Source organism: Macadamia integrifolia, chromosome 3 (genome assembly GCF_013358625.1).
Source record: "Macadamia integrifolia cultivar HAES 741 chromosome 3, SCU_Mint_v3, whole genome shotgun sequence".
Classification (NCBI taxonomy): domain Eukaryota; kingdom Viridiplantae; phylum Streptophyta; class Magnoliopsida; order Proteales; family Proteaceae; genus Macadamia; species Macadamia integrifolia.
Window position 1 is genome coordinate 32,249,754 of NC_056559.1, and position 13,806 is coordinate 32,263,559.

The 13,806-nt window shown below is 39.2% G+C and overlaps 2 protein-coding genes across 2 annotated transcripts in view; one reads left to right on the plus strand and one right to left on the minus strand.

Annotated features, from left to right (window-relative positions):
- Positions 1-5,292, plus strand: part of LOC122073339 (secretory carrier-associated membrane protein 1-like) — a 35,541-nt gene extending 30,249 nt beyond the window's left edge. Inside the window, exons 7-13 of the mRNA XM_042637913.1 lie at positions 891-953; positions 1,101-1,194; positions 1,967-2,012; positions 2,114-2,181; positions 2,939-2,987; positions 4,720-4,785; positions 4,928-5,292. Of these exons, the coding sequence (XP_042493847.1) occupies positions 891-953; positions 1,101-1,194; positions 1,967-2,012; positions 2,114-2,181; positions 2,939-2,987; positions 4,720-4,785; positions 4,928-5,014 (473 nt within the window). The 3' untranslated portion in view covers positions 5,015-5,292. The remainder of the gene's footprint in view (positions 1-890; positions 954-1,100; positions 1,195-1,966; positions 2,013-2,113; positions 2,182-2,938; positions 2,988-4,719; positions 4,786-4,927) is intronic.
- Positions 5,293-9,118: 3,826 nt separating this feature from the next.
- LOC122073512 (glycine-rich cell wall structural protein 1.8-like) lies at positions 9,119-9,996 on the minus strand. The gene has a single exon (XM_042638103.1). It carries the CDS (start codon positions 9,787-9,789, stop codon positions 9,319-9,321), a length of 471 nt encoding a protein of 156 aa, XP_042494037.1. The 5' UTR covers positions 9,790-9,996; the 3' UTR covers positions 9,119-9,318.
- Between the last annotated feature and the right edge of the window lie 3,810 nt (positions 9,997-13,806).

A 13,806-nucleotide genomic window follows, 5' to 3' on the forward strand; every position in this document is an offset into this window, starting at 1 on the left:
CCCCCTCCCCTTGGGTTTGTTCTTGGTTTTCTAGTCATGGTTGCTTCATAGATTGTTTGGAATCTAAGAAGATTCTCATTATATTCTGTGGACCGCAGTCCATATTGTAGCTTAGGGAAATGTCTCATCACGAGTATGGAAATTAAGCATCGTTGCTCAATTACAGCTATGTCACTAATGCATACGATTTGTGTTTTAGATAAAGAGTTTTTAATTCAATCACTTCTTTGAGTAACCATCTTAAATCTGAATTATGGAATGTTCTTTTGATGCTCTGTAGTTAAAATTAATTTCTTACAAGGCCCGGGACAATTAGCGATTTTTCCAAATTAAGGTGATGTGCCCATCAAAACAAAACTGGGACTACATGAAAGGCTAAAGAATGCAATAATCACGTTGGTAATGTTTTCATTCCATTGTTACTGTACCAACACCATAACTAGAAACTTTTCAGCAGACAATAACCTCATATAAAAAGAAGTTAAGCCCTTTGGAGGAAGTTGTAAAACTGTTTTTGTGAAGCATTTTTTGAAGGTGGGGAAAGAAAAACATATTGTTCAGGGTTCTTTGCTGAGCTCAGGTTTTTGAGAATACGTTGGTGGTGGTGGTTCTCTCACTTGAACCCCATTCCTTCAGGTCCTTTTCTTTGAGGTTAGTACATATATTTTTGACCTTCCTGCTGTACGGTGGCCATCACAAATTGTTCCTCTCTGGGCGAGGTTCTGTACCTCTAAGATGTATTTTGTCAATTATGTGTTTATGTTATCCCTTCATCGTTTTGTTTTTGAAGACTATCAACAATAACCTTTAAATGTGATATGTTCTGTGTACCTTTAAGTTGTTTAGGCCTTTCTGTTAGAATTTGCTTATTGACAATTTTGAATATACAGGGTTGACAGCTTGTCTGTTGTGGAATATTGTAGCAGTTACCACAGCATGGATCAAGGGAGAAGGTTAGTTTGAGAAGTTAAAAATGTCAATTCTTTACTTTTCACATATTGATAGTTGATACTACCAGTTTCAGAAAGCCTCTTAGATTTGGATCTAATTTAGCATTCTGTTTTTGCCTGATATTTGGTTAATCGCATTTGGTGTTTTAGGTGCGACTATCTGGTTTCTTGCCATTATATATTTTATATCAGGAGTGCCAGGAGCCTATGTGCTGTGGTACCGTCCTCTTTATCGTGCTATGAGGTACTATTTCCTTTGATTATTACAAACTTGTCTCTTTATGTTAAGTGTGATCTGTAAAATGGATTGTTGTAGAATTAGAAGTAGAAGACATGTAACCTGACTCAAGGTTCTAAATCTCGGGTTTCGATCTTTGGTCGAAACCAAAATTTAGGTCGAAATTTCCGAAACCTGGTCAAAACCAGGTATTTTTTGGGCTATTTCTAGAAATTTAGGTTGAACTTTTTGAAAATTTCTGAAATTAGGGTCAAAATTTCAGAAACTTGGAAATCTCAGGGCGGGGCGAAACTATCGAAACTTTCGAAATTTAGAACTATGACCTGAGTAGGACCAATCACTGGGTTTGTCCTATAGATTTTCTGAGTGGATGATTGACCCATTCTAATGATCATAACCATTTTTATCTGTTGCATTCCCATTTAGATCGTTTGGTAAGGATCCTGAGAATAATTAAGTTTGAGGATCTGATCGCTAGCTACTTTCCAACTTGGTGCATTTTGGGTGTGATATCCTTGGTGAGACGATCAAACAGTACCCTATCTGCTTAGGATTTTTTCACATCAACAAATTATTTATGGTTCGTTGTTTTGTTCTATTTTCAACTGCCTTGCAGTAGCAGGAGCCTCGTGCACTGGGTTGCTCTTTTTTTTGTTTTGTTCTATTTTAACTGCCTATCAGCAAGATCCTTAGTTTCATCCTATTTCCCTTTCTGGATTGTTTTTCCACTCAGAAGTTGTGTTATTTTATCACATTGCTTCCCTGCTTTTTCTATCAGGAATGAAAGTGCGTTGAAGTTTGGGTGGTTTTTCCTATTTTACATGGTAAGAAAGCTTACTATATTTTCTTATTGTACATCAGCTTTCTGCATTTGAAATTACATGGAAGACTCCCTGACTCGTTTTTCTTTGTTTCGGTGGTACAGCTTCACATTATTTTCTGCATATTTTCTGCAGTTGCGCCTCCTATCGTTTTTAAGGGGGATTCTCTCACGTAAGTTTCGTTTTATAGTATCATCTGGATTTTTTGCATAGGAAACTCCTTTGTGCTAAAACTAAGTTATACTTTAGATGATTGAATTCTACTGCTACTTTTGGCCTAGAATAGGTTTTGTCCTGTATGTTTCAGATTGCAGTTACTGCTTCAAAGCATGTGATAAAGGAGGACGGAGGGGTTAATTTGCAGTTGGAAATGCTACAATTCCTTGTATTCATTTTATGTGCTAAAGCTCTACCCATGTACTTTGAATTTGCATATTGTCCTGTGCTGACACATTAAAATGCCAATATCTGCACTGGATACACCGTGGGTGTTTCCATGAGTATACGTTGTTCCCAATCATAGTATATTAAACAAACATATTTATGTGGTATATCCAACTTCCAATTAATTCTATGTTGAGAAACTGCTTATGATTCCCACTAAATTTCTCAAGATAGTATTGAGAAATGATACCTATCTTCAGAAGACTAGATGTTAAGCATGATGTCACTTTGCTTTTTCATGATTTTATACCCCATGTGTGTCCTCAATTTTGGTAAACAAAATCTTGAACCTGTTTCCCATGGTCTCCTTATCTGTATCTTCACATTTAGGTTTAGTGTACCTTGTTTTCAAAGAATGAAACTTGATCAGCTAAATCTTGAACCTGCTTCCTGTGGTCTCCCCCCACATGTTTCTTTCTCTATCATTGGCTGATATTTTTATTGCTAGATAGCTGATGATGTTTATCTGGTGATCTTGTGAACAGCGGTATCTTGCCAGCAGTTTCTTTTATCGGCAGCAATGTTTTGGTTGGGGTAAGTTGATGCTTGTTTGGTTTATTGTTCCAACTTGGATCCATGTGGCCTACCCCATTTAGTTGGGATAAGGCTGAGTTGTGTTGTTGTTGTTTTAGTCTACTTCCATTGTCAAGCAGTTCAGCTTGCATGCAGAACTTTCTATTTTCGCGCAACACATTGTTGGCCTTTGTGAGAAACATCGCATTCTTTGGATGTGTCCAAAAAAAAAAAAAACTAGTGAAAATGATAATTTCCTAAATTGTTTTGGTAATACCGCTTTGATGATGAGAAATATTTTACATCAAAGAACCAAGATCAGCTCTCAAGAAACAGCCTCTCCACAAAGTGGGGGGTAAGGCTGCAAAAATATGACCCTCCCCAGATCTTGCAGTGGTAGGAGCCTCGTATATTGGGTATGGGTATGTTCCTTTTTTTCGCCAAGTTAAGCTCTTGCAATATCATCCACCCCCCACCCCCCACCCCCCCCCCCCCCCAAAAAAAAAAAAGAAAAAAAAACCTAAAACTTGTGGATTATGCTTTGTTAAATATTAAGATTCAACATGAAGCTGAAATTATTTATTATTTGGATGAGTTGATTCCTTACCAACGGAAAGAGAAAAAGGTAGGAGGGAAGGGGGTGGGGGAAAAACAATGTAACAAATGACTGTCAAGATCTTGCCTTACAGAGGGATGAGAGCAGGGCCTGAAAAAGAGAAGGGGCAAGACCCCCAAAAGCTACAAACAGACAATTACAGGAAGATGACGCTTCTTGAGAGATTGCGCTCAAACCAAGGAGAAGCTGAAATAAATGCAGGCCTGCCACCAAATCGCCACAAATGACCCTACATCCAAACTCAAAGGACTCAATCCAGGGAGAAAAGGAAGTGGCACGAGCCTCTCAGGGCTAGGCAAGGAAGAGACCTCATGGGACAACTTCTTGGGATAAGGAGGGCAGCTTGAAGGATGCCGGCGGTAATAATGAAGAGGGGTATGATGGACAATTGAGGGAAGGAGGGGGGAGGGGGAGGACGCCTACTCTCGAGAGGAAGGGTCCAAGAGGGTCATAATCCTGCCAGGGAGGAGGGTTACATAGGACACACATGGGAAGGGAGGTTAGGGAAGTGTATAACTGGTTGGCCCAAAAATATGCCACGTGGCACATCGGTAGGGCCTAGATTTTGTGGAAGGTTAGACCCCTAGGTCTCCTGCTCATATATTTAATTTTAGCCCAAATGGAGTTTGCTTAGCGCAAAAAGGAACTCTTTAAATTCAGAACTATGGGAGAGTGCACAGTAACGGTTGCAGCAACATAGGCGCGTTCATGGAAATACATGGGGGTGGTACATGTGAATACTAAGGGATTGAATGACTGCCTCCTTTTTTCCCTCTCCATTGGGTTTTTTTTTGGTGGGGGGGGGTGGTACACATTCTAGAGCTGGGAGAGCACTGAACGGTGATGGACCACTACATTACATTTTGATATGCGGCCTAGAGAATTGTACTTTAATCAGATTGGATATCAAAACCAGATTTTTCACTCTTGGTCCTGGATTCACAAAAATCCTGATTATGTATGTTCATATCCAACCAGTTGTTTATAGAACTGTTTGGATCTTGGACTTGGCTCTGGATTTGTACCTGATTTTGGATCTTTGTGCATTCTCCCTGGCACTATGATCTACAAATTTTAATAACTACCTTTATAGCTACATTCTGCTTACCCTAACAGACATACTCTTTCATTTCACAGATTTTCTATTTCATTGGATTCGGATTCTTCTGCCTTGAGTCCGTTATCAGCATTTGGGTTATTCAGGTCTGGTTTCTACACTTCACGTCTCTGCTCACCCCGATCCCCCACCCCACCCCAGGCAAAAAAGGAAAAAATGAAAAATGAAGTGTAAATGTTTTCTTCCATCTAACTATGGGATCAATTTTTCTTTTACTCTGGTGTGCAGCAAGTATACATGTATTTCCGAGGTAGTGGCAAGGCTGCAGAGATGAAGCAGGAGGCTGCAAGAGGAGCCATGAGGGCAGCACTATGACATGGCAGCACTGGAATGAAAAAATGATACCAATGTTATGGATGGACAACATTGAATGTGGCCGAAAATTGAGAGCAGTTATGGAAATTTGTTGCTTTATCTGAGCATTTTAACACATGTTGATGTTTGTCAGGGTATATTATCAGAAGATGACTTTGATGTACATGAAGAGGTAGGTCGAAAGCATGTTAAAAACCAGACTCAGTGTGATCTTGTATTTGAGAGGGTGTGGCTTCTTTGTACTCAATTCTTTACATGCTTGGCGATGTTTTTTTTCCTGTTATTTGTTCTGTCAAACAAAATATCTTTTTGGCGTAGACCGGTAGAGCTAACCTAGTAAACTTTGGGGAACTATCAACTGTTGTCTGGTTATTACCAAATTCGATCAGGTTACTTTATTTGTCAAAGCTACCGGGTTTTAAAACTCGGATTGACTAGGGCGAATTCTGATCTTGGTTCTGGGTGTATTGAGTCCAAGCGAGGTAGCCCTAGTAATAGTGAGTCTAGCTGATTCTCAGCCAACTCTGGGATGATTTGAATCAAAATCAATGGGTACTGATCCTGCATCCCGATTCTGAGTATTTAAACCTTGAAGCTACAGAGTCTAATTGGCTTATTAGAATTTGACATCAATGAAATCTGACAGTTGGGATGAGGCGAAGAATTTTTTTTTTTTTTTTTTGAAATCTGGACATCATAGTTGCACAGTGTGAATTGAAAAATAATCCTTTTGGGCAATGGATACTTTTAAGGAATGACGAGATGTTTTTAATTTTTTTTCCCCTCACTATACTTCTAAATAAACATATGGCTTTGTTTGGACATAGTCGATATTTTTTGTTGGAAAAAATTAGATTAAAAATTGGATAATCTTTCTTTGGTTGAAGAATTAGATAATTTTGCAGCCTTGAAAACTAGTTAAGCTATAAGAAATAGTAAAACATCAAAAACATCCCAAGGCCACCGACTATCCTTCTGGTTCTTCCCTTCTTCATTATAATGATAGTTATGCTCCATCTTTTCCTATTCGAGTGTTAAATTTGAGCCGTAAATGAGTTAAAAAAAAATCATAATAAAAAATTAAGAATAGGTTCCCTGAGTCTAAGGTGTACAATGTATTTTCTCACACGGATTATTATATTAATTTTGTTTTTTTTTTTTTTTTTAAAGAGATATAATGATTAAAGAAATCAATGTGAGAAAGTGTAGAGTTAGCCTAGCTGCTCAGATGAGCCTCTCCCAAAATACTTACATAAAAATGTATGTAATTTTACATAGCATTGAAAAAGCATAGAAAAATGAAATACAACAGTGTGCCACCTGATGAAATTAGGTCTCAGATTTGAAACATGACCATAGATAGTGCCCTCTTCCAATTCATCAGATTGAAGTTTCCCAGCTGGCATGCCATGTGGTGGAAAAGGGAATTGTATAACTACACATCTCTTTTCACAACATCCGTCCTCTCTGCCATTATAAATTCCATTGTCATCTCATTGGTCATGACTTGAAAAACATTAGCTTAAATAGGACCATGTAGGCCCGAGTCTGGATCCCCTCCCCTGCAGCTAACCACCCCACCCATGGTGTAAGAGGCTGTGGGGTGGTTACCTACAAGGGAGAGGAACCTTTCTCTGTAGGCCCCGATCCAGAAAGCTATTAGATAAGCTAATGTCGGTTTGATTTGATTTGATTTATTTATTTTTAATGGTTTTGAGAAGTAACTTTCATTTTCTTTCCATACACAAATGATGGTAAGTTCACGCATGTTCAAAAGACCTAAGGAGAGAGTTATTACCTTTCCGCGTACACACATGTTCTCCAATTCGTTCCGTCCTTACGCTTTGCGTTGGACATGTGTCAATTTACCATTGTACATAATGAGAATTACTATCCAAATACGGGTAGCTGATTTAGATTGTCGTGAAACTAGAGTATTTTAGGGTTGTATTGTCACTGGAAACATTACAGGTCATATCTGTGATGTGACAGTCAACATTGGTGAATTGAGAAAACTGGAATGGCCAAACAGTCAACTGCACAATATGAAGGATAGTTTGGCCATTTGGTCACAGAGGCATATGGACATGCGGAATGCATTTGACTATGTATTAGGTCCTTACACAACGTTTGATAAAGATCCCGAGTCTCCCGACTAGTAGGTGAAGGTACCATGCGGCAAAAGTTGGAATTTCATAGGTTCGCACAGTGGTAGCGACTTTGATGCTATTTTTGAAAGGTCTATTGAAAGAATTGGTATGGGGTTCCCATGAAAAATGGCGTTCATTGGGTTATAGTTCATATGAGGGTTTAAAGTTACTTTCTCTCCTTGGCTAAGTTTACTTTATATTGTGGTCGATAAGGGCTTCCATTGGTCCAATGGTCCCTATCCTTGATGACCTGGACCTACTGGGGATTGGTCGATCAGTCCTTGTTTGGGCTGAGGAGGTCGATCTCATCATGGGTAAGCCAGTATCTTGACGGTTAACCTATGGTTAAGTAACTATGGTTCTAATGGTTGATCAGACCATGGTTGACCATGAGTCAAATAAACGTCTAACCATGGTTTAATTCACTGAGTCCAATTACGTCTAGAGACGGTTATGAATGTTACCATCTGAAATTTAGTGATCGGATTTAATCGACACTTGGCGGAGGATATGAGATCTTCTGTGCTTGGTGGGTCCACAAGAGGATGGTCATTCGTGGTGAATGGGGGAGGTAGGTAATTTGGTCGTTTGATCGTGTCATTTGATGATTGTCTGGTCATCTGATCGTTTAATCATCCTGAGGTCCTCAGCTTCACAATTTCCCATTCACATGTCGATTCCTTAGTGGCCATTCACATTATGGTATATCAGTCACCTTCTTTGCCCAAATCCCGTTGTTAATTTTTCCTTAAAAAGAGAAAGAAGATGATTACTTGCATTGTAGTATTTAACTCACTGCTTGCCAAAGATCCTACTAAAACCTGCCAGGTGCTGGAAAATTGAAACTCAAGGTAAACTTGACAGCTAAATGAAGTAGGGAAAATTGAGTCATAAATGTGACTTACACCTAAAGCCCAACACAACTGATATAGGGTTAGTTGGGTTTAGAAAAGATTGCCACTAAAGCTCGCAGATTCTTTTCCCATACTTGAAAAGTCCATCTCCAATGTCGTAAAGATATTTTACGTATATTTTCAGGCAGCACCAAAATTTTATCCTCATAAATGAGCTTTCGCCTATTTTTAATGAGAAAGAGAGCAGAAAAAAGTGCACTTATGGAAAGCATGAATTAATGGTGCACGTGATGCGAAGCTGCAAAACTCAACAACCCATCTTCTTCATCACCTACCCAAAAAAAAAAAAAAATCTTCTTCATCCATATTAGTGGGGACAACCACCCCTTTGACCACCAACCCAGACCCTCTCCCCATCTGTTGATTCTCTTTACTGTTTTTCATCCACATCCATTTCAAAATTTCTCTTGGCTTAGATACAACTACAAGCTTGATTTCTTTGCCTATATTTTCATATTTTGGGCTGCTAATAAGTGATTAATTAAAAAAAAATAAAAATGGTGAGGGATCGAGTAACTTGAGTCTGCAATTCCAAATTTCCATCTATATAAATCATGATTAATGAATCCATCACTAAAGTACTTGGCTCATCTGTAGACACTTTGTATGCTATATTTATCCACTTAAATTTCATGATACCATTGAAGGTGAAGCATTGGTCATCAATCCTGTTTTACTTAAAAAGTAATTTTTTAAAGGCATGAGACTTTGATTGTTAAATCAAATATTAAAGATGTAATCTCCATCTCCAAAGAAGAATTGGGTATTCTCTTAAAAGTCAATTTTAGATAATATTTTATGCTTATCTTCTAATTATGTTAATTATAGTTTCAATTTTGTTTTAAAGAAGATTAACAACTTAGTTGACTTTCTAATTAAGAAACCTTTGCCGCTGTTATATACGATTATATGCCTAATTCTGATCCAATAAATGTGTGCTAGTTCGGCCATGAATTCTACACCCAATGCATGAATAAATCTATCTTTCCTACCAAAAAAGGAAAAACCCTCTTAATATTGATTATTAAAACATTTCCATATATAGAAAAGAAATGCATAAAACCTTCATTTAAAAAAAAAAAACCTCAAATCTAATATAGCATCTAATTCTTACGTACAGATCTAAAACACTATACTGAACGCTTTATCTAGAAAACGAGAAAGCAAAAAGAAACTACTATCGCTTTACCGGCGACAACAAAACGGCCGTTCCGGCTAGTACAAGTAAGTTAATCCTTATTTAACAGTAAGCAGTACACTTCTTCGTGCAGTCGATGGTGCAACCACCGCCGCCACTGCCGGCGCCATAGTTCTTACCAGAGCGGCTGTAGGAGGTGAAGCATTTGGCCGGACAAGTCACCGTCTTCTTGTAACAAGGACCTCTCTCCTTGCAAACCACCGTTGGCCGTATAACGCCGCCCTTTGAGTAACCTCCACCAGGACCGCCGTAACCGGCACCGTAGCCACCTCGAATGCCACCGTTGCCCCAGCCTGGAATTCCAAAACTGTCTCCTCCTGGCCCGAAGAAACCGCCCAAGCCTCCATCGTCTCCTCCTCCACCACCACCACCTCCAACCTTGTTGATGTCCTTGCCTTTGGTGTTCTTTATCTCGTCTTCAAAAGGTACAGTGGATTCCGGGAGAACAGCAGCGGAGAGGGGGGTGGTAGCAAGAACAAGTGCCAGCAGAAAAGCGCTTAAGAAGGCTTTCATTTTTCTGTGTTTGTGGTTTCGCTGATGTTTGAGAAAGAGAAAGAGAAAAAGGGTTGGGGTTAGGATTGGAATGGAAAATGGAAATGAAAAAAGTAATGAAGGAGAGACGGGGAGGATTTGGATGACAGTAGAGACGCGCAGCAGGAGAGAAGGAGATGGCCTACCGTAGTGGCTTGGTCACTGAGTTACTGGTTCTGGTTGAGTGCAATTATTAAAGCTCTGTTTTTACCCTCTGTAATTCATGATACATTTATGGTAGGGGTATCAATCGGTCGAGCCGGGCCAATTTCGATCAGGTTTAATTGAGTTTCTTCCCTTTAGGACCTTTTATCATAATCTACCTATACAAGTAATTGATCCCCATATGCTATGCATGGTTTCATTTAAAATTGTCATAGCTATCAGTCATTAATAAGGTTAAACGAGTCTTGGATCAGCTTTAAATGGACTATTGATACAACTTTCTCCCTAGAATCTAACACATTTATAAATCGAATCAAACTGCGTTAGACTTTAAACGATTAGGTTTGGTTGGCCTGCTCGACCTGTCTGGAAATGACACCCTTATTTATACTCCTCCACTCACAATTATTTTCTTCTTGCGTAAAAAAGAGGGAAACCTTTGCTCAAATGCATAGACGGATAAATGTTTAGATGGTGTATCAGACGGTTAGTGTTGGGACCTCATTTGTATCACAAAATGATACGGGCCCATTTGTTTGGAGGGGACTTAGTGGGGTAGGATTTCTGACAACTTTCCCACAAAATATTATAAAACACGGTGGTTTGTATGAAAGGGGTGGAAGAACTGTGGAATAATGGTTAGATTGTCAGGGATTCTGTCGGAGGCTTGTTTCTTCTGTTTTAAAGTCCCACCGATTTGGTGGGACTCTTGTGGGACAGACGAAGGAAAGGCGATCTGGCGGAAGATGCGCGACCTCTCCAGCTCTGTGTCTTCTTCCTCAACTTAGTTTCCACACTTTCCCAGCAGAGGTAAGGCTATGATCTGGGGTGGAAGAACAAATGGATGAAATATTATGCTGCATCTAACGCTCTTTAGTCGTTTGTAGGTAATATCTAGAGAAAGGTTTTCATTTCTTGAGAAGAATCGGCTCCTCCTTCTCCAGACAACAGAGATCTCAGAATTGTTCTAACAAGCTTGCAGCAGTTTCGCGAGCATTCACCTTATGATAAAAATTTCATTAAACTGATAGGCTTCAATGACCGATCAAGATTTGTAGTTTGTATTTGAGCAAGGAGCCTCACGTTGGCTTTGAAGCAGCTGCATGGTACTGGCATTTTGTAGACGTGGTTCGGTTATTCACTTGGAGTTGCTTGTTTATATAAAGGTAAGGGTGGTCGTAGATCAGCGCTTGTTGCCTCCGTTTGCTTGAAGACTTTCTCGCATGATCAATGAAAGATCTTTCCATAACTTGGAGCTGATTTGAGAAGCATATGCCATCCACTCATGCACGTCATGCAAGTATTTGCTTCTGATGAAGTTGGCCCACCACAGGTAAGAAAAACCTCCTCAGAATCATATACCTTTTTCTTTTTTGTGGGGGGGGGGGGGGGGGGGTGGTAGTCGTATCATGTACCATTTTATGGATTTTGACTTTAGCTACTCAAGCAGGTGTCTTTGGGTTCATTCTTCTTGTAAACTATTTCACCTTTCTTTTTTCAGAGTTGGTGGACTCTTATTTGAGATGCTTTTCTTTTTTTTTTTTCTTGTTGAAGGTGTTGATTGTTAGCTAATACTCTGATAACTCTGTTGGTTTCTAATTTATTATAATTATAATTATTATTATTATTATTATTATTATTATTTTTTTTTTAAAAGATAAGAGGGTTCTCCTTTTTCTCATTACAATTCAGGAGCTTGAAAGTTGTAGGCATTTTGATTTTTTCTGCTATAATGGTATAATGGCATGGGATGATGGGAAGAGTTAGTCCATGTTCCCCCTTTAATTTAGTCTCGTTCCCCCTTTTATCACAGGCCCAGAACTTGACTGTTTGTGGAATTCTCTAATATTCTTGATCTTGTAGGTTTAGCTCAATATCTAGTTAGTTAGTATTTAGCCTATTGTATTTATTTTCCTCTTGTTCAACCACCCCCTGTTTTCCTCTCTTGTTGCTGCTATTGTGACTCCATTCATCTAAAACAATAATATTTAATGGTTATGCATTAGTTTGCATGGAGTATCCTCATACTAAGATTATTTTTCTTCTTTTGATTGTGTTCTCATGATAATGGTCAATACTTTGTGAGAGTCATCTGTTCCTGTTTCTATATAATTGCTTTGTCTTCCAGCCACTGCCTTTTCCCTTTTTATTGTTGCTCTACAGTTTTTTACTTGAATCACCTAGGCCCATTCTATGGAAGTTTTAAGGTTGAGTCTTAATTCAATATTTCAAGTCATTTATCTGTGTGCACAAGAAGTGAGAATGGTTTTGATTGCTAACATTTGCATTTAATGTCTACGTTCTCCTCTAATTCATGTGGAATTCTGGAGAGGAAGAGAACCAACTGATCCTGGGTGACCAAGGTGATTGTTTAGTATGATCTTGAGTAGACCAGCATTCTCTCTATAAACTCCAGAGCAGAAGAACCAACTAATCCTGGGTGGCTCAAAGAGGATCCATCAAAGCTAATCTAAATCTGTCCAGACTCAGGGAATTCTTATTTAAGAGAAATAGTGCAAATCTCCATTGCTAGGCTGAGCAGCTACAAATATAAACCATGCCTTCAGTTTATTTTTATTTTCATTCTCCATGACCCACATAGGAACTGGGTAATCTTCTTTGTTCAATTTGAACTTATATAACAAACAATCACATGCTGCAACTTGATTTGCCTCTTGATTTGAACCCAAGGATTAAAGTATCGGTATCGGTCGTCGTATCGGTCGGTCAAAATTAAGATACGTATCGGAGGGTATCGTATCGTATCGTATCGGAGATACGCTAAGATACGCTAAAGATACGCACATAAATGGATAGGGAACACATTTTTATACACTTTTGCATAAAAAAAACAGTTAAAAAAAGCTATATATAACATGTAGAATGCATAAATACTTAAGTAGAGGGTATCGTATTGATAGACAAATATATTGAGTTGAAAATGTTCAAAATGATGAGGTTTGAGTTTCTTACAGTTTTTTCTTTCCTCATTGCCATTGCCACTGTGATGAGTGCCGTGAAGAGTGTCGTGGTGGTTCAAATCCTTGGCTAGGACCTTCTTCTTCAATAGGAGCAACTACGATGATATTCTGCACTTGTCGAATATAGGCACAATATTTACCCCAGTCGAAATATTTATGGTAGTGGGTCTCCCATTCATTGTAGAATCTTCTGTACTGCTCAGGAGTGGCCAATGTTGGTCCTGCATAAGTCCCATAGAACTGACCCGAAGAAGCACCTGAAGATACATGGTGTCCATGTCCGTGTCCGGATGAGGAACCAGCATGATCTGAACTTCTGTACTGCTCTGGATTGGCAAATGATTGTCCTACATAAGTCCCATATCCATAGGCTGAAGATGCATCTGAAGATACATGGTGTCCATGTCCGGATGAAGAACCAGCAAGATCTGAACTAATGCACATTGACTCCATGCTACTCATCAATGCATCAGTAGCACTCGGATTGTGGGATCGCCTACCCCTCCGACTAGAAGACTTTGGTTGTGTGCGAGCACCATGATTACTATCTTGTGTTGCATGTGTAAATGCAGCCTCCTCCGTGAAATGTAGTGGTACATAAGTTTGGCCACCACCACTACCACCATCACCACCACTGCCACCACTGCCACCACTGCCACCACCACCACCGCCACCACCATCATCATCATCATTACCATAATCATCATCATCATCATCAGTAGCAGCAGCACCATCCTTGTCTTGATCATCATCATCACTATCTGGTTGAATTACGCTATATGTAGCACTTGATCTCGTCCTCCTAATATCGCCATCATTGGAGCTATCATCATCCTCTTCCATAGATGATGGT